The sequence below is a fragment of the Halichoerus grypus genome, chromosome 6 (genome assembly GCF_964656455.1).
Source record: "Halichoerus grypus chromosome 6, mHalGry1.hap1.1, whole genome shotgun sequence".
Classification (NCBI taxonomy): Eukaryota; Metazoa; Chordata; class Mammalia; order Carnivora; family Phocidae; genus Halichoerus; species Halichoerus grypus.
This window is the reverse complement of record NC_135717.1, coordinates 41,104,126-41,129,621: the sequence shown is the minus strand read 5'-3', so window position 1 is coordinate 41,129,621 and position 25,496 is coordinate 41,104,126. Positions and strand designations below refer to the sequence as shown.

Genomic DNA, 25,496 nt, shown 5'->3' with positions numbered 1-25,496 from the left:
AGGTGCTGCAATGGAGCACGACTCAGGTCGTCTCCCGGTCTCCCATGCTACCCACCCACTGTCCCCCAGTTTCTGAACCCAGAGGTGGTTGCTCATGATTAGCCCGGGGGTGACCTTGGGAAGCTCCCAGGCGGCCACGTCCTCACCAGCGCTCCGGGTGCTGGGACTCCTCCATGGACGGTGGCCGAGAACAGACTCTTAACATGTGTCCCATCGGATGAGATTGCTCCAGAAACATTAGCTACAGAAGGCGTTTTGTTGCTTTATTTTTATTGTTTTGATTTTCTACTACATCCAAAGTGACATTGCTGTCATGGGCCATGGTGCTATTTTGGAATCTTGGCAGCATCTTTAATCATTTTTGTACATTTACCATTTTCCACTTGTTTGCTTTATTCTCAACTCATTTTCAGCCAGTTTTCCTTTTTCTGAACGGTTAGTGTTGGAAACTGGCTAGAAATGTCGATGTGTCAGAGAGTAGAGATAAAGTACATCATGATATGGCCGCACGGGCTCAGAGCCACGGGCCATGATGCTCGGGGCAAGGGGTGCTCTAGGGGGAGGGGCTTCCTGGCTTTGAGGAGGCCGTGCAGCCTGTATCCTGTACTTGATGCAACACCACACGGTCACACACAGCAGTGTCCCCGCAGCTTCTGGGGACACCCCACAGTCACACAGCAGTGTCCCTGCAGCTCCTGGGGACACCCCACAGTCTCACACAGCAGTGTCCCCACAGCTCCTGGGGACACCCCACAGTCACACAGCAGTGTCCCTGCAGCTCCTGGGGACACCCCACAGTCTCACACAGCAGTGTCCCCGCAGCTCCTGGGGACACCCCACGGTCACACACAGCAGTGTCCCTGCAGGGCCTGGGGACACCCCACAGTCACACAGCAGTGTCCCTGCAGCTCCTGGGGACACCCCACGGTCACACACAGCAGTGTCCCTGCAGGGCCTGGGGACACCCCACAGTCACACATAGCAGTGTCCCCACAGCTCCAGGGGACACCCCCCAGTCACAGCAGTGTCCCTGCAGCTCCTGGGGACACCCCACGGTCACACACAGCAGTGTTCCCGCAGCTCCTGGGTTCACCCCACAGTCACACACAGCAGTGTCCCCGCAGCTCCTGGGGACACCCCACGGTCAACACAGCAGTGTCCCCGCAGCTCCTGGGTACACCCCACAGTCACACACAGCAGTGTCCCTGCAGGGCCTGGGGACACCCCACAGTCACACACAGCAAAGTCCCTGCAGGGCCTGGGAACACCCTATGGTCACACACAGCAGTGTCCCTGCAGGGCCTGGGGACACCCCACTGGCACACACAGCAGTGTCCCTGCAGGGCCTGCGACACCCCATAGTCTCACACAGCAGTGTCCCGCAGGGCCTGGGGACACCCCACAGTCACACACAGCAGTGTCCCTGCAGGGCCTGGGGACACCCCACAGTCACACACAGCAAAGTCCCTGCAGGGCCTGGGAACACCCTATGGTCACACACAGCAGTGTCCCTGCAGGGCCTGGGGACACCCCACTGGCACACACAGCAGTGTCCCTGCAGGGCCTGGGGACACCCCACAGTCTCACACAGCAGTGTCCCTGCAGGGCCTGGGGACACCCCACAGTCACACACAGCAGTGTCCCGCAGGGCCTGGGGACACCCCACAGTCACACACAGCAGTGTCCCTGCAGGGCCTGGGGACACCCCACAGTCTCACACAGCAGTGTCCCTGCAGCTCCTGGGGACACCCCATGGTCACACACAGCAGTGTCCCTGCAGGGCCTGGGGACACCCCACAGTCACACACAGCAGTGTCCCTGCAGGGCCTGGGGACACCCCACAGTCACACACAGTGGTGTCCCTGCAGGGCCTGGGGACACCCCACAGTCACACACAGCAGTGTCCCCGCAGCTCCTGAGGACACCCCACAGTCACAGCAGTGTCCCCACAGCTCCAGGGGACACCCCACGGTCACACACAGCAGTGTCCCTGCAGGGCCTGGGGACACCCCACGGTCACACACAGCAGTGTCCCCACAGCTCCTGGGGACACCCCACAGTCACACACAGCAGTGTCCCTGCAGGGCCTGGGGTCTCCCAAGGCATAAAGTAGCCTTTTGTCAACCTGAGTCAGATTTTACTCTTACTGAACTCATCCTTATAGTCAGTGAGGTAGACACTAAGCGTAGAGAGGAGTTTTCAGTGAGTGAGTAAAATATTCATAGTAAAAACCAGCAGAGTAGGACAGTAAAGGGTGACTTGGACACAGGAGGTCCAAGTGGGCCTCCCCAGCGGGCAGCAGGTCAGCTAGGCCCCAGGAAGCCAGAGGACAGGTGCAGAGGCCTTGAAGCAGGGCTGGTCAGTGAATACCTTAGTTTTCTCTTAAACACTGCAAAAGTTACAACGTGTCACGATGGTACGGAAGGGGCAGGCAGAGCCCGCATTCTGAGCAGAAACCCATGTGTCGTGCTCCCTGTTGTGTTTCTAGGGGGCCTGACCCACAGTAAATGCCTAACAAGATTTGTTAAATATTCTAAAACTGAATTTTTATGATTGTTTAGACAAATACAGGAAATAACCTGAATGGTTCTAAATTTCTTACAGATTGAATTTTTTTATAAAGGAGTATTTTAGAAAAATCAGAAAACACAGATCAGCCAGTAAATACATGATTAAACCCATAATTCCATCCACCCAGGAATAATCGCCATTAATCCCTTGATGTAAAAGTATCTAAAACACAAAAAGCTATAATGCTCAATCCCAAATACTGTACCTAAATGTTTAAAGGCATTGGAAATTTGAGTTTTCCCTTTGTTGCAGAATTACCAACATATGTGAAATCGGGTAGTGGGCATCTTTGTTTTCAGTTGATGTGTTGTTTTCCCCAAGGATTGCTTGTCCCGGTCACTGAGTGGGCCTGCAGTTTGAGCCACTGTTCTCTAGAGCAGCCCTGTTAGGAAAAGGGAAGTCTCTCTGCATGTGCGTGATGCGTCCTCGCCTAAGGGAGGGACGCTATCTAGACAAGGAGCGGAGCCTTGCCCGCGCAGTCACGGCCGTGTTCCTGGGCTCAGTGTGGCAGGGCCCACGTGCCACTTTCAGAAGGGTTCCCTGGTCTTTGGGGGAAGGCTGAGTTACACAGCGGACAGGTTTTGTGACTGCAGAATACAATGTATCCACTACATGAGATTTTAATGCTACATGGAGATAAATTAGGGGTTTGTCTTTACTTGGCAAGAATGTTTTCCATTGATGGCACTCTGAATGTGTCCTCATCCCGCCCCAAGCATCCCTCCCGACTTGTACAGTTTGATACTATGGGTCATTCTCCACTGTGGAGTCTTGGACGCCTTTACGTCCTTGTACCACGACTCCCGCTGTTCTCAGCCTGAAGTGGACCTCCACCATCCTCACGTGCCACAATCCTGCTCCTCCTTCCAGGTCCCTGTGAGTCCTGGGGCTGGAGGTATTTTCCTTGCTCTGAATTCCCGTGGCACTTCATCCCTCACTTCACACTTTCCGCCACTGCTTGCCATTGTTTCTGTAGACATTCATGACCCCCACTAGGGGAAGGACTGACAGAGAACCCAGGACAGCACCTCCCACAGCTGCGTCAACCTCATGAACGTACCACAGTTCGATTCCTTTAGCTGCAGGTACAGCTCACTTTGGAGAAAGCAGGCACACTTTTTTGTTGAGTTCAGCCTCCTGTGGGAAGTAAGTCACGGCAGCAATGAATTTCCTCCCAAATGAGCCCACGGTGTGAATCTCCATCACTTGTAGCTCTTTCTGGCCAGTGAGAATCAAGGCTTTGCTGCCCATTGTTAGCTCAGGTGGCCGGTCCAGGGTCTGCACTTGAGAACAAAGACATTTACCCTCAAAACAGAAGTATTCTCTGACAGGAGGATTGGGCCATGTGGTTCCGGGTAGCGTCTGGTAGGATCTTCCCACAGCTCACTGAGGGTAAGTTGGTTGTTCTGAGATGGAAGAGACTTAGCCTCAGAGCAGTTCAGAGGACTTCCCGGTTGACCAAGCAGGGAAGTAGACAGAATCTTCCCCGCTCGTGGACCACATAATGTAAGCAGAGATGACCGTGTGTGCAGAGGAACCTGTCTGGTTTTTAGCTGTTTCCTTTTCTCTAGCATTTTAGATCAGACCTGCTGTTTTGTACGTCCTACACCGAGCAACCCAAGACCTGTGTCTCTGTGGGTGGGAGGTTGGAGGTGTTCTCCACTCTGTGGCCATGGGTGGGAGGTTGGAAGCGTTCTCCATTCTGTGGCTGTGGGTGGGAGGAGTTTGAGGGTGTTCTCCACTCTGTGGCTGTGGGTGGAAGGAGGTTGGAGGCGTTCTCTGCTCCGTGGCTGTGGGTGGGAGGAGGTTGGGGGCATTCTCTGCTCCATGGCCATGGGTGGAGGGGGTGTTAGGGGTGTTCTCCACTCTGTGGCCAAGGTTGGTGGGTGGGAGGTTGGGGGCGTTCTCTGCTCTGTGGCCATGGGTGGGAGGAGGTTGGAGGCGTTCTCCGCTCTGTGGCCATGGGTGGGAGGGGATTGGGGGCATTCTCTGCTCCGTGGCCATGGGTGGGAGGTTGGGGGCATTCTCCACTCTGTGGCCATGGGTGGAAGGTTGCTGGGTGGCAGGTTGGGGGCGTTCTCCACTCTGTGGCCGTGGGTGGGAGGTTAGTGTGTGGGAGGTTGGGGGCATTATCAGCTCTGTGGCCGTGGGTGGGAGGTTGGTGGGTGGGAGGTTGGGGGCGTTCTCTGCTCTGTGGCCGTGGGTGGGAGGTTGGGGGTATTCTCCGCTCTGTGGCCATGGGTGGGAGGTTGGGGGCGTTCTCTGCTCCATGGCCATGGGTGGGGGAAGGTTGGGGGTGTTCTCCACTCCGTGGCCATGGGTGGGAGGTTGGGGGCATTCTCCACTCTGTGGCCGTGAGTGGGAGGTTGGTGGGTGGGAGGTTGGGGGCGTTCTCTGCTCTGTGGCAGTGGGTGGGAGGTTGGGGGCGTTCTCCACTCCGTGTTCGTGGGTGGGGGGAGGTTGGGGGCATTGTCCGCTCCGTGGCCATGGGTGGGAGGAGGTTGGGGCATTCTCTGTTCTGTGGCCGTGGGTGGGGGGAGGCTGGGGGCATTGTCCGCTCCGTGGCCGTGGGTGGGAGGAGGTTGGGGGCGTTCTCCACTCCGTGGCCATGGGTGGGAGGTTGGTGGGTGGGAGGTTGGGGCGTTCTCCGCTCCATGGCCATGCGTGAGAGGTTGGTGGGGGGAGTTTGGGGCGTTCTCCGCTCCGTGGCCGTGGGTGGGAGGTTGGTGGGTGGGAGGTTAGGGCATTCTCCACTCCGTGGCTGTGCGTGGGAGGTTGGTGGGGGAGGTTGGGGCGTTCTCCACTCCGTGGCCATGGTGGGCAGCATGCTGGAAGGCGTCCTGACAGCTCAGAGCTGTGGTGGCTGCTTGCTTGTGCTGTTGCATGAAACCCGGGTTTAAGAGAAAATCCTGAAAATTGACAAATGTGTCGTTGTCCAATATACAACTGGGCAAGTATAAAAAATCTAAATATGAGACGATCATAAAAATAGAAGATTGGGACAGTCATAATTTCTGTGCTGCTGTTGACTCAGCTCTTCTATCTCAGAAACGGTTTATTTACCCACTTATCATTCTGAAGCAGGAATTGCCACATTAATTATTTCAACACAGCCCCCTTGAGTTCAGTGTCATAGCTCTGTGGCAAAAGAATGGACTCATAAAATTAACTGTGGCTGACTTGAATTTTACATGAAATATTGGCATATTATAGACAACATGCAAGAATGAAATGTAGAAGTATGTGCCATTTTTTATGCTTAGAAATGACATTTCCCAGAATCTTTAGCCATAAAAATGACTTTAAAACAATTTGGATTTGTTGAATCTATGACAGAAGTGGACATTAGATCAAGTTATGACTTCTGAGTTTAAATAACTTTAACATAAATTTCCGTTAGTGCTGTTAAGAAGTGTCACGTGTTTATTAACCTCTGTTGAAAAAGACATTGCCTACAACTGCAATTACTCTTTTCAGAAATGTAAGCTGAAAGGTCTTCAGTTGTACTCGATTAAGAAATTTAGCTCATTGTAACAGAAAAATGAGTATCCTCCTCACCAGCAGAAGGAAGGAGGGAATATGAGGTCTTCTCTTTCCTAAAACTTTTAAGTCACCTTAGCAGAAACTTTGATCTTTATGATATTTTTTAAAAATACCAATTAATTTATCTGGGAGGAAAGCTTATCATAAATAGCTGTGTGGAATTAAATCAATAGTAACAGTTATAGCCAACCTTCAATCTTAAAACTCACACAATGAAGGAGAAATACAGCCACCCTGATATGAGAAGTGAAGTCATTGTTGGAAAGAAAAAAACCAGGAAGCTCAGAGGCTGATATAAATCTTAAGTAATTCCCAAAAGAAAATTGATAGTTATAATACTTTCATGAATTTGAGCTCTCATTTTCCCCCTCCACTGCTTTTAGATGGGGGAAAGTGACAGTAAATGAGGTGTTGTGGGGGGTTTATATGCTCCCAGGAATGAGTCACATTCAGCTGAAACCCGCACACCCTTTCTGCTGATCCGTGTTGTCCCAGAGAATGAAAATTAACACTGGCGATCATGGGACCTGCATCTCAGTCACCCAGTATCCTAGTCCACATTCTGATTTGTAAGCGGCAGAAACCTTCCTTGGCAATCTGAATGAAAAGGAATTTGTTAAGACGCCATGGGTGGCTCTCAGAGGCATCTGGGGCGCTGCAACCCGGTTTAGGGTGGCGCACCCAGGAATAGCTCGTGCCGTTCGTGAGAGGACGCTGGAGTTTGGGAGTCATAAGGTGACCAGCTGGTGCTTGTGCTGCAGAATCGCCGCCGCCGCAGGCGGGAGCGTGCACGCTGTCCGGTGCCATGGATGGATGCGGGTACCTGGCGGGCTTGGTTACCTGCCCACAGGCTGGCATCCAGGAGAGCGGGAGGAGGGTGGCAGTTAGCTTTAGTCACCACACAGGGGCTTTGTATCCAGCACAGCTCCAAAAGTAGAGTTCCCCAAATACAGAAAAGGGGTTCAGATGCTTGGTAACCAAAAAGGGGTGACGGATGGCGACTTCAGCCCATCTCTTTGGCTGCCTTAATCAACACACACTCTGTCCCATTCTTACACATCGCCCCCCCCAAAAAAACTATCATAACACAGCTTTCACACTTAGAACCGATAACACACCCGCCCTCTGTCCAAAAAAGAAATGAGCTCAAGCCTCTGCTGTTACTGTGATTGCTGCTGGGTGGTGGACATTCCCTCATGCTGGCTTGTCGGCTGTGGACTAGGCTGTAAAGTTCACCGCCATGGACGGATGGGCTCCGTAAATTGTGGAACAAAGGCAGAGAAGAGAAGACGCATTCTTGCACCCCTCTGTATGGCATGACTGGGTGTGCGCTAGGCGCCGGGGGGCGGGGTACCACAGTGAACAGACTTGGTGTTGGATCTGCTGGTTCCTGGGCGTGTCTTCCCATCTGGACATTCCGGAGCTTTGGGAATAACAGGAAGAGCCTAGGGTCCTAGGAGACCATGATGAGCTGGGCACCTGAGGCTGAACACCGCAGGCTTCACAGGCAAGGGGTCACTTTGGTGTGGGTTGATCCTTTATCAGCTGCAGGAATTTCCTGGGTTTGAGTTGGTGCCTTGAACGAAGAACATGGGCATCTGAGCTTCTCATTGGTCCTTCGACTTGAGCAGCGCTCGCAGACACAGCTGCCCTGCCTCAGTCTGCATGCGTTCACACTGCTCCCCGACCCGAAGCCGTCGGTGGCACTTTGTCTTGAAGGGCTGAGTGAGCAGCCTGGGCCTGCGGTCAGTATGGCCTCTCTCTGCACGACCCAGCTCTGCTGGTGCAGCTCAGCAGAAGCGGGTGACATGGGAGTGAGCGGTCATGGCTGTGTTTCTAGGGAACTGCGAAAAGAGGCAGGCTCCTTTTCTGCACATGGGTTTGCTGACCTTTGTGAAAGTCAGTTAATTAACCAATTTGTCAGGACATGGCATGGACTGCCACGGTCCGCTCCAGCATACGAGCCGGATTTTCACTGCCTTTGGCTCCTACCAAACCCACTAATTAATTTCAGACCCTCTTACTTCCCTGACAATCTGTTACTGCAACCACTCCTGATACTAGTTTCTAAATCAGTTGAGATGCTTCAGACAAACCACAGAGACCAGCTCTGTTTGATGTTAGCAAAAGGTATATTTATATATAACGAATTCTGGACTTCCATTTTTTATTAGGCTGCATAAGTCACAAGAGACTGTTGTTCCAACCCTAACCATTAAAACAACCTGGTTAATATACAAGTCACAGTTTTTAAGATCTGTCAGAGAGCTGAAGATTAACGGAAGTCTCAGTGAACTGAAGTCACCTGTGGAGAGAAGACACCCTTATTTTCATCCCTGGCAGAGAAGCAGCAGGGGGAACTTACCATAGAGACCAACCAAACCCTGAGCGCACTAATGTGGCACGTAGTGCAGGAGAGTGGGTCAAAATCCCAAGAAGCACAGCTCAGTCACTCTGCATCCCTGCACCAGCCTGTCTGCAGGTCTCCACTGTCCAGAGGGGAGAGTGCAGAAGCCGGCAGCAGGGCAGGAGAGCCAAGAGAATCATCTGAGGTTCTTTAGGCCTCTAGTAAATGCACAGTAACCAGCATCTGAAGCCTTGTTTGGGTGGGGGGTGGCCTGAGAAACCATTTCCCCTGAGGGACGGTGGGCCTTCAGTGGGTGGAAGGCAGAGGTACTGAGGGATGAGCAGAGAGCAGGAATGCTGAGCGGCCCCCTCTGGGCAGCTGCAGACCACTGGATACACTCCCCTTGCGCTCCAAAGACAGAGGTGGGACAAGAGGGCTGAGCATGTGTGTCGCAGCCCCCTGGACCTTCACCAAGTGCAGCATGTTTGCCTCCAAAGGCTGGGCATTGGCTGCAGGATGGAGAAGGCTGGGGTGAGGCTGGAGAGACAGAGAACCACCTTGTCAGGCAAAAAGCTGGTGTCCGGAGTCTCATCCTGCCCACAGCCATGAAGCCAGCATGGACTGGCATCTCAGTGGAGCTGTTAGAGATCCCAGGCCACCTACAAAGGGCACAGATCGATCGCTGAGACACCCGAACGAGGCCAGAGAAGGAGGTGCCCTTTCTGGGAGTGCATGCTTTTTACTTCAGTCTCCACTGGTCTCTTAAACACAGTGTTTGCTTCACAGTAAAAAACTAAAAGACATGCACAGAGGAAATACATGGGCACAAGAAGAATGTGGAAATAGTCCATAGAGTAGACATGCTGGAATTACCAGAAACTCTGAGAGAACTAGGATACATACGTTAAAGGGTGCAGTTGAAGAGGTATGCGCCTTGCACAAAGAGGTGGGGATGTCACGGAAAGATAAAAAGTACGAAAAAAAAAACCCAAATGGAAATGCTAGAAATGAAAGCTGCAGACATAGAAAGAAGATTCTTCGTGGTTCCCGTAGCAGACTGGATGCAGACGGAGAGGCCCCGTGAGCAAACTTCAGGTCCCATCAGTAGAAGCTCTGCAAACGGAAACACCAGGAGAGAAGGAAAGAATGTAAAATGGAACAGTATGTGGGATCTCTGGGGTGATACCAAGTTGTCTGCCGTACGTGTAGTAGGATCCCAGAAGGGGCGGGTGAGGGGACTGGGACAGAGAACCATTTGAAGACATAATGGCGAGGACCAATGAGAGGTGCCGACCTACAGACTCAGCATCTCTGTGAGCTCCAGGCAGAGTAAATAAAAACAAACCTAGTTGAATCGTTCTCAAAATGCTGAAAGCCAAGTTAGAGATGGTCTTCAAGCAGCTACAAAAATAAAGATACGGTGCACAAAGGAGAACAATAAAAATGACAGAAACAACAGAAGTCAGAACACAGTGGAGTGATCCATGCAAAGTGCTAAAAGAATTGCTTATCCAGCAAAAATACCCTTTGGGAAGACAATAGCAGGTATTTGTAGACAGGGCAACGCTGAGAGACTCCATCAGCAGCAGACGTGCACTACAAGAAAGGCTGAACTGCTCAGGTGGAGAGAAGAAAGCACACAAGGCAGATCAGATCTGTAGGAAGAAGCAAAGAATGCTAGAAAAGCTAAATACAAGGAAACATTTGAAAATTTTTCTAGCAATGTATAGATATGTAAATATTTTAAATTTCTTTAAAGACCATTAACTATTCAAAGCAAAAAAAAAAGACAATTGAGGTATTTGTAGCATGAGTAGAAGTGGCACATGAGGTGACAAACCTCAGGGCAGACAAGGAGGTGGATGGAAATATGCTGCTCTTTATGCTCATAAAGCACATTATGTGAAGGTGGATTGTGATAAATTATGCCAATTTTAATCCCTACATCAACCACTAAAAAAAAAGTCAATTGAGATAAAATACTATACCCAAAATATTCTGTTTGTGGGGAGGGGGGCGGGAAAAAGAAAGGAAGAACAAAAACAAAAGGGACAAATAAACAGCCAATCATATCAACAATTACATTAAAAGTAAATTAACTAAACAGGCAATTAAAAGGCAGAGATTGTCAAGTTAAAAAGAGTCAACTGTGTGTAAAGGTTACAAGAAACCGTAACTATGAGGGTATTGACAAGTTGAAAGTAGACACAAAGTCAGCAGAAGATGACTGGTGTGCCATATTAATAACAGACATGTTAGATGTAAAGGTTACTGAAAGTGAAGGTGTCCATTGAATGATGATTAAAGGGTCAGTTCACCAGTAAACATAAAAATCCTAAGTGCATATGCACCTAAAAACGAGTTTCAAAATACGTGAAGCAAAACTGACAGAATTCAAAAGGAAAAAAAACAAATTCATAGTCATAGTTGGAGACTTTAACATCTCTCTCCCAGTAATTGATAAAATAAGTAAGAAAAAAAATGAGCATATAGAAGATTTTAACAACACTGTCGCCTAACTTGATGTAATTGACATTTAAGAATACTATACTTGGGGTGCCTGGGTGGCTCTGTTGTTAAGCGTCTGCCTTCAGCTCAGGTCATGGTCCCAGGGTCCTGGGATCGATCCCCGCATCAGGCTCCCTGCTCGGCGGGAGGCCTGCTTCTCCCTCTCCCTCTACTGTTCCCCCTGCTTGTGCTCTCTTGCTCTCTCTGTCAAATAAATAAATAAAATCTTAAAAAAAAAAAAAAGAAGAAGAGACCTAATCTGATAGGATTTGTGTCCTTACAAGGAGGGAAATCAGGGTTGCACTCTCCATGCACACACAGTGAGGAAAAGCCACGTATAGGCAGCTATCAGCAAGCCCAGAAGAGAGCGCTCACCAGAACCCAACTGTGCTGGTTCCTTGGTCTCAGACTTCTAGCTTCTGGAACCATGAAGAAATAAATTTCTGTTAAGGCACACAGTCTATGGCATTTTGTGATGGCAGCCCAAGCAGACTCAGACACCAACATATGTAGAGTTGACATTTTTGTCAAACATGAAAAATACCCAGGAAAGACTATAATATTCAATGAATATTAAATGACCACAATCACACAGTATATTCTCTGTGATATAATTAAACTAGTAATAACAGGAAGATGGCCAGAAAATCCCTAAATATTTGGAAATTAAACAACACACTTCTGAATAACCCATATATAAAAGAAGAAATCATGAGGAAGATGAGAAAGTACTTTAAAAGGATTGTTAATGAAAACACAGCATATCAAATTTTGTTGGTTGCACCTAAAGTAGTGCTCAGCAGTAAATGTTTGTATTAGGAAAGAGAAGAGTGTAAAATCTATTTTAACTTCCACCTCAAAAAAATCTAGGAAAAAGCAAAAAACTCAAGCCCAAAGTTGGAGAAAATAAAAATAAATGTGGAAATGAGTTAAATAGAAAACAGACAATGGAAGACTCAATACAGTGAAAAGTTGATTCTTTACAAAAATTAATAAATTTGGTAAACTAGCAATACTGATCACTAATAAGAGAGAGGCAGACTAATGACACCATGTGCTAGCAGGGAATGGGACAATTTGTGAAGCCTCATACATCACTGTTGGGGATGTGGGGCAGCGCAGCAACTTTGGAGAATAGTTTGTGAGTTTCCTATACTATTGAACATGACTTGCCATATGACCCAGCATTTATCTCCTGGGTGTTCACCCAAGAGAAGTGAAAGTGTACATCCCCCCAGGGGCCGACACACAAATGTGTCCAGCAGCTTCATTCATAATCACCAAGAACTGGAAATAGCTACATATCCATTACCTGAGAATGGCAGGGCAGGTTGTACTCCATTCATGCAGCAATGTGCTATTCAGTAGTGGGAGGGATAGACTGCTCCTGCAGGGAACAGCATGACTGGACCTCAGGAATAATCTTCTGGAGGAGGGAAGCCAGACACAGAGGTCTGCATACTATATGAGTTTATTTATATGATATCCTGGATAAGGCAAAACTGTAGGTACAACAATCAGATGAGTGTTGCCAGGTGCTGGGGGCCAGGGGAGGGGATTGACTGCAAAGAGGCAGGAGGGGACTTTTGGGATGATAAAGATTTTCTATGTCCTGATTGTGATGGTAGTTACATGACTATACATTTGTCAAAGTCAATCAACCTGTAAACTTAGGGATGAATTTTATTGCATGCAAATTACACCTAAATACATCTGAGAGATAAGGAGTGATGGAGAGAAGGAAAAAATTTACATGTAATAAGGCTAGGGTCTTCTTCTGTTGGCCAAGATGGAGTAGCAGGGACCAGATATATCCTCTTCCCTGAAACAAATAAAGAATGGTCAAATACATGAAGCGTGACCCTAGATGTCAAGTGACAAAGAAGGAAGAGCCCTGAGAGAAGCAAGGTTAGCCCTGTGATTTCTCTAGGTTACTGCAGCCTGGTGAGCTCTTTGAGTGGAGGAGATGGAGCTGAGTCTGCGGAGACAAAAGGTGGCTAGAGTTCACAGAACAGGGTGCTACAGAGGAAAGAGACACATAGAGCTCTGGGATCCCCAGAGGACCCTCCTCAAGTGTTTGTCGAGCATCCTCCTCAAGTAATCTTCTGAACACCAGTCAGCATCAATTCATGTTAGAAAACTGAGTACTCAGAGTCACACAACGAACCAGCCAAAAGGGCTGGAGTGAATACTGCTTGTTCCCAGCAGCCAGACTGAAAATCTCATAATTCATGAGGCACTGCTCAGGTCCCACCTAACAGATATTAAAAGCAAGAACCAGGAAAATCAAGATCTTTCCAAGTAATTTGATGTAGAACAAAGCTCAAGAATATTTACAGGAATACAAAAATATCCAGCACCCAGCAAGGTCAAATTTACAATGTCTGACATACTATCAAAAATTACCAGGCATACCAAGAAACAAGTAAATATCCACAATGAGGAGAAATAACAGTCAATCAAAACTGAACTAAACTAATGCAGATATTAAATTTATAGTCAAGGATACTAAGTCATTTTAACTGTATTCCAGATATTCAAAACGTTAAGAAGAAACATGGAATGTTAGAGGGGAAAAAAACAAATTGAACTTCTAGAAATGAAAACTACAATATTTGTGATGAAAAATACAGTGATGGAATTGATGGCAGAAGAAAATATTGGTGAACTTGAAGACATAGCAATAGAAACTTTGCAAAATAAAACATAGAAAAAATTTTAATGGTAAGGGCATCACTGAATTGTGGGGAACTTCAGATGACTTAATATACAGGTGCTTGGAGTCCCCAAAACAGAGAAAGAAGGGATAGAGGTCCAGAAAAAATACATGAAGAACTATTTTAAATTTGATGAAACTATAAACCCACAAATCTCAAAGCTCAGCTACCTCCAACATAACCTGAAGGAAACTGCTTAAGTTGCTCAAAACAGTGATACAGGGAATATCTTAAAAGCAGCCAGATGAAAAAGAAGTCAAATTATATACAGAGGAACGAAGATAGGGATCATTTCATGTTCCTTATCAGAACTGATGTGAGAAATAAGACAATAGAGGACATCTTTAAGTACTGAAAGAAAAGAGTTGTCAGCCTAGAATTTTACACTCAGTGGAGATATCTTTCAAGAGCACAGGCTATATAAAGACTTTTTTAGCCATAACAAAAAAAAAAAAAAAAAAAAAAAAGCTGAGAATTTACTATCAGCATACCCACACAGGAAGAAATATTAATGGAGGGGCGCCTGGGTGGCTCAGTCGTTAAGCGTCTGCCTTCAGCTCAGGTCATGATCCCAGGGTCCTGGGATCGAGCTCCACATCGGGCTCCATGCTCTGCAGGAAGCCTGCTTCTCCCTCTCTCACTCCCACTGCTTGTGTTCCCTCTCTCGCTGTGTCTGTCTCTGTCAAATAAATAAATAAAATCTTTAAAAAAATATATATTAATGGAAATCCTTTAGGCAGAAGAGAAATGATACCAGATTGAAATCTGGATCTATGCAATGAATGAGAACTGGAAATGGCAGCTGCCTAGGTAAACATGTAAGACCTTTAGCACTTTTTAAATCTCTTTACAAGATTATTGATGGCTTAGACAAAAATGGTATTGTAGCGTGGGGTTTATAATGTGTAGAAGTCAACTGTATGACAACCTCCCAGAGGTTGGGAGGGGAGAGATGGAAATAGACTATCACAAGGTGTATATGTCATACAAAAAGTGGTATAATACCACTTGCAGGTAGGCTGTGAAAAAGTTGTATGCTAAAAACCTGAACATAACCACAGATTTGTTTTCTTTAAGTAGCTAATAAACTAATAAGCCAGCAAGGGAGATAAAATGGACCTATGAAACAATACTAAATACAGAAGTCTGAAAAGAGGGGTGAAAATACAGGTAGGGTGAATTTTTAAAAAGATATTTAAACATAACCACATCAATAATTCAATACATATAAATGGTCTAAACACCCCAAGTAAGATGCAGAGATCATGAGATTGGATTTTTCAAAAGCAAAACCTAACTATACATTCCCTATGACAAACTCATTTTAAACATAAAGACACAAATAGATTGAGTATAAGGACAGAATGTACCATACTAATCTTAATGGAGAGCTGAAGTGGCTATATGAATATCAAGCAACATTAATTTCAGAACAAAGAATACTACCAGAGATAAAGAAGGTCATTTCAGAAGAAGGTCATTTCATATATATATATTAAAGAAATTGAATCCATAATCCAAAACCTTCACAGGAGATAAAAAGAAAACCTCTAGGCCCAGATGATTTCACTGGGAAAATACCAATCCTGCAAAAACTTGTTCAGAAAATAGAGGAAAAAGGAACATGATCCAACATGTGTTATGAAGTGAATGTAACCTGGATACCAGTATCTGACAAAAATTCCCAGAAATTAAAAATCCAGGCCAATATCCCATGTGAAAAAGATTCCAAACAAAATACTAGCATATTGAGTGCAGCAACACATAAAAAGAGTAGTGAATCACAACCAAGCATGATTTAGCTAGGAATGCAGAGTTGCTTCACCATTTAAAAACTATCAGTCTAATTTACTATATTATAACAGAATGAAGGAGAAAATAATATGATTGTATGATGTATCAATAGATGTAAGAAACCCGTTGTTCATGGGATAACTAGGAAGACATGGGAGCTTCTTCAGTCTGAGAAAAAGCGTATACAAAAAGCTGGAACCTCATTCTCAGGGGTCCACTTTGAGAGCTTTCCCCCTAAAATCAGGAACATCAGCATTGTATTGAAGTCCTAGCCAATGTGATAAGAGGTGCAAATACTGGAAATAGAAGTAAAACTTGTTATTTGCAGACTTCCCAATAGTGCACATAAAAACTCCCATGGAAATAAAACCACAATTACTAATATGTAAAGTTAGGAATAGCACAAAATAAAAAGTTTATACATAGAGTCCCTGGCTGGCTCAGTCGGTTAAGCATCTGCCTTCAGTTCAGGTCATGATCTCAGGGTCCTGGGATTGAGCCCTGCGTCAGGAGTCTGCTTCTCCCTCTGCCTCTGTATTCTCTCTCTCTCTCAAGTGAATAAATAAAATCTTTAAAAAAAAGTTTATACATAAAAAATTGTATTCCTATGCACCCCTGTATTTATGGCAGCATTATTTACAATAGCTGGAATATGGAAACAACCCAAGTGTCTATCAATAGATGAATAAAGAAGATGTGGTGTATATATATATATATATATGTATGTTTATATCCATCAATAAATAGATGAAGTGTCCATCAATAGATGAATAAAGAAGATGTGTGTGTGTGTGTATGGTGGTGGTGTGTATATATATATATATATGTGTGTGTGTATATAACGGAATATTGCTCCACTCTAAAAAAGCATGAAATCTTTCCATTTGCAACAATGTGGACAGAGAGTGTACTATGCTAAGTGAAATAAGTCAGAGAAAGACCAATTCCATATGATTTCACTCATGTGTGGAATTTAAGAAACAAAACAAACGAAAAAGAGACAAACCAAAACACAGACTCCTAAATATAAAGAACAAACTGATGATTACCATAGGGGAGGTGGGGGGGAGTTTGAGGATGAGTGAAGGGGATTGAGAGCACACTTATCTTGATGTGCATTGAGTAATACACAGAATTGCTGAATCACCATATTGTACACCTGAAACTAATATAACACTATATGTTAACTATACAGGATTTAAAATATAAGTACTGTATGGTGACTAACATAACATAATAAAAAATAAAAATTAAAAAGAGTAAATAGTATTTCTTTAGAGTAGTAATGAACAACCAGAAAATGAAATTTTTTAAATGCCATTTACTATAATATCCAAAAACTTCAAATACTTAAGAATGAAAGGTGCACTTAAAGGAGTACACCAAAATCACAAAATATTGCTGAAAGAAATGAAATCCTAATAAATGAATGGATGTGTCATAGTCATGGAGTGGATGAGTCAGCATTTTTTTTAAAAGATTTATTTATTTATTTATTTATTTGAGAGACCATGAGCGCGTGGGGTAGGGGGGACAGAGGAAGAAGGAGAAGCTGAATCCCCACTGAGCAGGGAGCCCAACACGGGGCTCGATCCCAGGACCCTGAGATCATGACCTGAGCTAAAGGCAGACGCTCAACCAATGAGTCAGTATTTTTAAGATGACTTTTTTTCCCCCAAAACTGATCAGTCCCAACTAAATCTAAGAAGGCTTGTCCTGAGGAAATTGACAAAATGGTTCTAAAGTTGTTATGGAATTGCAAAAAAGAAAAAACAGTCTTGAAAAAGAACAGTGTTGAAGGACTTAGGTACCTGATTTTGAAACTCCCTGTAAAGCTCTGGTAATCAAGACAATGTGACATTGGCATCCAGAGAGACCAACAGAGAGGAAAGCAAAACCACAAAAACAAAGCAAACCTGGGGGAAAAAATGAATCCAGAAATAGACCCCATGTCACCAACTCCATTGAGTAGGGAAAGAAAAGGTTTTTTGACAAATGTTTTGGAATGACTGAAGATTTAGATGGGTATAAGTAGCCTCAATCCCTTCCTCGTAGAATACACAAAAATCACGAAAATCTGTTCTAGGTGGATCATGGACCTGAATGTCTGTGATGAGAGTTTTAGAGTAAAGCTTCCAGGAAATACTGCAAAGACGGTCTTCATTACTTGGGATATGCAAAGATTTCTTAGGGCACAAAAAAGCACTAAGCATAAAAGGAAAACATGATAAACTGGACTTCATCAAAATTAAAATTAATATGGTTAAGAAAATTGATAGAAAAAATACAGACTGGGAAGATGTATTTATAATAACATATCTGACAAATCTGCAGAAGACTTGAATATACATTTCACAGAAGGAGACCTACAAAGGGCCAAGAAGTGCATAAAATGTGCTCAGCATCTGTAGTTATCAGGAAAATGCTGACGAATCACATGGCATACTTGCATAGGCAGCACATAGCCCACGGTGAGGACAATATAGAACAGGTAAGCACAGCTACTGCAGGGTGACCTGCAGATTTGGGAAGCGTTCCATGTTCTGTGCAGTTCCTGAAGTTCCTCCCTTTGCTGATTAGCTCCCCAAAAATGAGTCAAAGCATAACATGTGGTACTCCATTGAAACCGTGATTTTCACTTCAAAAAAAAAAAAAAATACAGTGCTTCCATGTCTCACCTCCTAGAATAATTAAGATCAACAAGGCTGACAGTACTAAATGGTGATGAAGACGTGGAGCAGCTAGAACCCTTAATCATTGCGAGTTTGGGGACAGATTTAACAGTTTCTTATAAAGTTCAATGCATGTCAGCCCTGTGAGCCAGCATGTCAGAGTATGTACCGGAAAGAAAACCTGCCTACAAACTTATTTGTACAAGCTTTGTCAGGATAGCCCCTAACTGGAGATAACCCAAATGTCCCACAGCAGCAGGATGGAAGAGTACATGATGACATGTTCATACAGCAGAACACTTCCCAGAACGTAGAGGGGCAAGCTGCTGCCGCAAACATCATGTGTGGATTCCAGAATCATCGTGTTCAGTGAAAGCCAACACAGGAGAATACATGCTGTGTTATTTTATATGAAGTCTGATAATAGGTTAATCTGTGGTGTTAGAAATCACAAAGTGGTAGCCTTTTGGGGTCAGAGGTGAAGGAGTTTTTATATGCTATTTGGGGTGGTAGTCACATGGGTATATACGATTGTCCAAATTCATGTAACCAAATGTGAAAAATCTGTGCATTTTGTTGTCTGTAAATTATACCTCAATTAAAATGGTGAAAAGATCATGGTTGATACACAGATCTGCTAGGAGCACCAAAGAACCTGGCTTGAGTCCTGCGGGCAGGACCACCGCTCGCGTTCAACCACCAGCGTGGCCAGCAATGAGCCTGTGCTGTGCCCAGAGTCTGCTTCGTGCTCCCCATAATCTGCCCCGGGGCACACCGCCTCCCCTGACCCCCGTTTATGGATAACTCCCTCGACTCCTCCAGCACCCAGCACAGTAGATACGCCCAACATGAGTACTTTGGCACTGTGGCTTTATTGCACACATTTCCACTCGGGAATTTGTTACGTAAGCTTACGGTGCTGTGTGCTGAGGTGTTGCATTTTCTGTGCCGTGTTTAGGATGTGAGTCTGTATATTTTCAGCTGAGATTTAAATATAGCTTATGTGTTCAAGAAGTGTTTAATGCCTAACTGACAGTACTTTTATACCAAAGAAAAAATGACTTTTAGTATGAATATGTCCATATGCAACATATTTATTGTACAGCTGAACTTTAGAGTGAATCCTTTTTTTTTTTATTAATATAACCTGAAATTTCAAACATGCTCTGTCATTTCTGAATAAGCTCCAGTTGGAATGAGTGGATTTTCTTCCCTGCTGGTCCTTTTTGCAAATATTTGATGATCTTTAAATACTCGGGGGCACTTTTATGCATTAGGGATCTCCTTATTTAAAGAAACTCCAGCTTACATTCTTTGTCAAAGTAAATTTTGTTCAAGCGAGGAAATTTTGTTAAATACACCGTCCCTCATATGTATCTTGAAATCTCAATTTTTTTGTACCTTAAGATTTTTAAAGTTTGGAAACAACTATATATTAACTCTTTACCTCCTCCTTCGTGTATCCCTCATTAATGAATGCACAGAGGGATTTTGCTCCAGATGTTGAGTTGTCCCTTCCCTGCGCCTACAGGTTGGGAAATTTATTCCTGGTCATACATATTTTTCTCTGACATAATGCCTTGAGCCATCACAACAAAATCTGTGAATTAAATTAATTTACAGAAAACATGGGCTTAATTTGCTCCATTAATATTTGGAATGTTTGGGATTCAAGGAATTATGAAGGGAATTATTGAAAACCTTGCATTCGGCTTGAATAGGTCCAGTAAAAGTCCCGTGTACCTTCAAGTGCAGACGCCTTTCCCGAGCCTGTTCCTTCTTGTCCTGCCGCAGCTCCACACCAAGAAAGCCACTGCCTGGCTGCCACTGTGAAGGCAGTGACAGGGGGATGGAAGCCTCATTCTAGATCTGGAGCATTGCTGTTCTTAAAGGCTCCACTCCCCGTTGAGCAGTGATAGCGTCTCCCTCTGGCGTTGGGTGTCACCACCTGGAAATCCAGCTGACGACTTGATATTGCGGCGGTCCTCGCGGACCGCGACTGTCCCTCATCCAGGGCCCTGGAGAGCACTTCTGGGAGGACTGGAATCTGTCCCTCGCTCTTCCCCACGCGCTCCAGGGACCTGACTCCAGGTGCTTTCTGGAGTGTTTCTGCTGCGCCAACGTCGGTAATTTAAGAGGGGTGGCCATGGACCCCAAAACCACGGAAGGTGAGAACAAACCAGGAGGAAGTGTCTTTGTGAGACTGACACGAGGCTCGAGCTCACGAGGGGCAGGTCCCTGCTGGTGTGCGGGGCTGACAGGGGTGCATGCTCGGGACGGGGAGCTCTCTGTTCGCGTGCGGGGCTGACGGGTGCGTGCTCAGGACGGGGAGCTCTCTGTTCGCGTGTGGGGCTGATACAGGGGCGGGGTGCGTGCTCGGGAGGGGCAGGTCCCTGCTCACACAGCTGACCTGGACTGAGTGCAAGCCCAGGGCTCCGTTGCTTCATGCTTCACATGTACTTGGGCATCTTCTCTTGTAGGTTCTCTTGTGGAGGAGCAGGGCTAGGCATCCTGATTCTAGATATGAACGCATCCAGGCTCTCCTTCATGATTGTCATCGGAGCCTTGGAACTACAGTTGACCTCAAGCAATGTGGGGCTTAGGGGCACTGACCCCCACCCAGTGGAAAACCCACATAGAAGGAATTTCTGACTCCCCGGAAACTTTACTAATAGCCCACTGTTGACCAGGAGCCTTAGTGATGACATAAATAGCTGCTTCACACCTATTTTGTGTGTTTATATATTATGTACTGCATTCTTGCAGTAATGTGAACTAGACAAACAAAAACATTACTAAGAAAATCAAAGGGAAGAGAAAATCTACTTACATTACAGCCCTGGTTTCTCAGAAGCAGTCCGCATGTAAGCGGACTCGCCTGGTTTAAAGTCACTGAAGGAGCAATTGAATTTCAATGAGGGAACGTTCAACAGTTTGGCCATAAAATGCATACTCCCTACTTCCCTCAGAAAAGAAAAGAAACTGCAAGCATCATACACTTAAACTGCCGGGCGATACCACTGACCTTGTATATTAAGGAGGTGACTCGGGTCTGTATGTCCAAGGTGGTCATCTGTTGCTCTCTTCCGTTGCTCTGTGGGTTTGTTGACATCTAGGATTTTTGTTTGTTTGTTTTTAGTCTTTAATGGTACAGTGATTGGTTTTAACAATTTCCATATTTGACATTGTTTTTGATCTTCTTTTTACTTTGTTCCCTGCTTTTTGCATTCTCCTCCCTACCCCTCCCTCTTCCACATCCCATTTTAATTGTTGGGTTGTTTTGTTTGCGTGTCTGTGTGTTGCTTATTTGTGGTTCTGTTGGTCTGGTGTTCTCTCCTTTCTTCTTGCCCCCGCCCCTGCTGCTGTAGCCCCACAGGCTGTGGAAGCTCGCTGAGCAGGTAGGGGATCTTCCTCTTCATCCACACCAGTGCCCCCCACTCACCACCGTCTCGTCAGCTTCCAGCACTGGGCCACACTAGAAGTTGAGTGCGGAGCCTGGCTGGGGGTGCGGGCCACGGTCGGAGGACTGGCGCCCAGCACGACGCGCTCTCTCAGACGTCTTCAAACGTCGCACGCTCGCGACAAACACTTCCATTACGCACAGTCAGTGGTTTCTCTGCCAGTTTGGGGTCCTGTCCGTTTGACTTCACTTCCCACATTTGGTGACCTGTTTTCTGATTTGTTTACTTTTTAATTGGCCTTCTGTGGTTATGTGTTTTGCATTACTCAGAACATCATACTAGTTCTCCACTCAGCACTAGTCGGTAACATGGCTCCTTGAGTAGCCACAGGTTGGAGAGAATGTTCTTTGCGTAATACGGGGTGGGGTGTAAGCTTCCACACAGAGGCTGACGGCATGTGCTGTTCTCTGTCCTCATGGTAAGAGACTGGTGACCAGGAGTGTTGAGTAGTGCAGCCTGCTTTAAGGAAGGTGTCTTTATCTTATTCTTTTATGATACAAGGTTAAGATTCTCTCCTGAAGAATTTTAGCATAGTTCTTCAAATAAATTATGAGGGGCTCCCTCCATTTTTGGAAATTTGTTTTGGGCTTCATCTTTTTCTACCCAAGGTATCACATGGCCTTCCCAAGAAATAGAGCTAGAATTTTTGGTTTATAACGTAGCTTTAATTGCATTGCTCTTACATGGAGGGAAATCATTGGTCAGAAGTCAACCCAGCATGTTTTGAAGGGATTTGTGGTGCCAAGACCGGATCTCTGCACCCCTGTGTTTGGTAGCTGGGTCACGGAGTGCTCCCGGGCTGACTGCACTCTTGATAAACATACCACCTCCCTCACCTGTGTCACAGACAAAAATAACCTCCCTCAGCTGGAGGAAAGCGAAGACAGAGGCAGAGCTAAAAGGAACAAGATAATTATCTCTTATCTCTTCCTTTTCGAGCTGTCAGTCCGAGTCCCATGTTCTGCTTCAGTATCTTGACCTCTAAAAACACACCTTTTAGAATGCATGTAGCAGGAACTTCTCAGCAAACGATGCCTCCTATCCCTGACAACCTGCTAGCCAGACATCTTCACAGCTTCAGCCTTTGTTTATTTGGCAAGACGTGTGGCACGCCTCTTTTCTTTCTTATCTTTGTAAATATGATTGACAGTCAAGCCATGTGAGAATCCGGCATAATCCTACTAAGATGCTCCTTTCAGAACTGAGGTTATCAAACTAGACACTAACAGGTATCTTGGAGAGAGGTGTGGGTTTAGTGCTTTTTAGTTTTTGTTCAGTTTGAGATTTTACCACAGAAATTCTCGCTAACTGGTAGGAAGCGCAGACGCAGATGCCCCCCACACAAACGTGAGTTAACCGCGCTGTGTCCTTGCTTGCAGGGGACCTCGGGACCTGACCCAACCACCGTCTATGTTGATATGCGAGCTCTGAGACATGACAGGTACGGTGCGCTTGTGGGTTTGTTTCTTGGTTGCCCAGTGTGCAGGGCTGTCTAGCGAGGGAAGGAGCATAGTGTCTGCCGGCTGGGAGCGCTGTTGCCGGGGAATCAAGCAGGAGAGCTGCACCAGTTGGCTTGAACCGCGACCTCTCTCCACCTGTTTGGTTCCCAGTGGGGCAGTCCGCTTTGCGCTTTGACGTAAGCAAAGACTGTTGCAGAGTGGGCAGGGGTGACCGGAGTTGCTTCTGTCACAGTCTGGCCAGAAGCCTGTGGTTCTTTCCATCACCATTTTAACTGGGCACCGTGTTGCACCTTTTAAAGCTACCAGCACTCTGCCCACATTTCTTTTTGGGTTTTTTTTGGTTTTTTTCTTTTTGTTTTTTTTTAAGATTTTGTTTATTCATTTGATAGACAGCTAGAGAGGGAACACAAGCAGGGGGAGTGGGAGAGGGAAAGAGAAGCAGGCTTCCCACTGAGCAGGGAGCCCGATGCAGGTCTGCCCACATTTCTTTACGGGAATTGAAATTTTGTGTAAAGGTGTTTCCGTGAAAAATTAAAACATGAGTGAAGTTACCTTCTGTGCAGCTTTCCAAGCAGCCTTGAGCAAGAATGAAAGGTGAGCATTTGTCAGTTTTCCTCAAGCGGGGGAAGAGCGTGGAGGTGTAAGCAAGATGAGAACCTTTCGAGGAATCTCTGCCCCAGCCAGGAGGGCCTACCAAAAAGCCTGCGGTTCCCCACTGAGTAGACTGTTTCTGTCTGGTCACTACGGAGATGCCCACTCGTTGTTGTTTATGTGATGGGACACGGGAACACGGACCCTGATACAGGTGTGTCCGGAAGTGACTAGCAGGTGCTTGACGAAGGCATTTCAACGGCCAGACACTGTGGGTCTCCTCCTCTGCTTGCCTGCTGACATGGGTCATCATGCTGTTCAGCGAGGGGAGAACAGAGTTCGTGGTCACAGTTAGTGGATGGGGGAAACTCACCCAGCTGAGTGGGTGGCCTAGCATGTTCCTGGATGACACCGAATCCTGCGTGCTTTGGGGAGCGGGGCTATGGAGGCCGGGGAGGGGCCCAGGCGGGCCGTGCATGCCCCAGCCAGGCCGGGGAGTACCACCCCTGACTCACACAGGGCATTCCCAGCAGGGCTCTCAGGCCCCGTGGACGTCGGGCCATGTCTGATGAGCGCAGTTTGGGGAGTAGTATGGCTGGAGTCCCAGTGATGAAGGCCAGGGGTGCAGCTAAAAATGTCCTATAGCGCGTGGGACAGCCCCACACAGATGATCAAAATGCAGTGTGCTCAGCCTGATAGGCTCACCTGCATCCCCCTAACCGTGTTCCACTGGAGCCCACCTGGTCTCTGGGGGCCTCGTTTTAGACTCTGCTGTGGAAGGGGAATCAAGGTTAGAGCCCTGGGCTGGACGCCCGTGCGGGAGGCCAAGGACAGACACGACCACGCGCCCCCCCGCACCTTGCCAGCTCCCCGCCGCACAGTCCCTGTAGATCATGTTCACGACTCAGAAACTTGGCTTTGAAGAGTTCAAGTAACTTGTTCCAGGGGCATCGACACTTCCAAATGGTGACTTCTAGGCTTTAGAACAAATCTGCTTTACCCTCTACAGAAGCTACTTGGAAATGATATTATACCTTTTATACCTTCAAAAGATGAGCAGGAGCTCCCCCAGGAATCCCTGTTTGGGTAGCATTTATGCAGTTCCGCCTGTGGCCTGGCCCCAAACGCGGGACGAGCAAGCGCCGTGAGCGCACGTGGACGAACACGGACCCTTTGACCAGGACGGGCAGCTGACTACACGACTGGCCGCCCAAGCAGCCTGTACCACGCATGACGGCGTCAGGAGCGTCCTGGAGTGTCAGGGATGGTCGCACGGAGGGGACGGAGGGGCTGAACAGAAACCGTAGGCAGTACTTTCTACGGTGTCTGTGAGCGACCCTGCGGAGGTGTTGGTTGGCAGATCTTCCTGCAGAGAGCATGCGACGTGGGAAAGGGAAGTGTGCGGCAGAGTGGTCCGAGCTTGGGGAGGAGTCGGGGCCTGAGATGCAGTGCGTGCTCCTGGTGACTTGCTCGTTCTCCCGTCTTCAAAGTCCGTAAACCTTTTAAGTGACGCTTTTGTCCCTGCTGTATGCTCTCTGACAAGGCCATCTGGGGTGGAAGTAGAAGTACCTGGGGAGCTGGAGGCTGCTGTCGGTTACACATCTTCACAGTTTCAGCTGTGTCATGACCGACACTGGTGGCCACGTCGCTGGCCATGTCGGCAAGTGTCAGAGGGACCCAGCGAGCTGCTCCCACGCAGGACACGCAGAACCCCGCGTCCGCCCTGGCCGGGCCTCTCGGAAGAAAGCCTTCCGCGTGGTGCCTGCGCCCTCCTGCTCTGGTCTGGCGGTCCACCTGCAGTCCAGTTGTGCCGCTGCATTCTCACCTCCCAC

At 46.8% G+C, this 25,496-nt stretch overlaps 1 protein-coding gene across 5 annotated transcripts in view; it reads left to right on the top strand.

The window, feature by feature from the left end:
* DIP2C (disco interacting protein 2 homolog C) overlaps positions 1–25,496 on the top strand; it is a 396,828-nt gene that overhangs the window by 347,577 nt on the left and 23,755 nt on the right. For 3 of the 5 annotated variants that reach the window (XM_036097398.2, XM_036097401.2, XM_078075076.1), the window contains 2 exons: positions 21,521–21,550; positions 22,993–23,054. In XM_036097398.2, the coding sequence (XP_035953291.1) occupies positions 21,521–21,550; positions 22,993–23,054 (92 nt within the window). The remainder of the gene's footprint in view (positions 1–21,520; positions 21,551–22,992; positions 23,055–25,496) is intronic. The other 2 variants (XM_036097402.2, XM_036097400.2) reach the window with 1 other exon arrangement.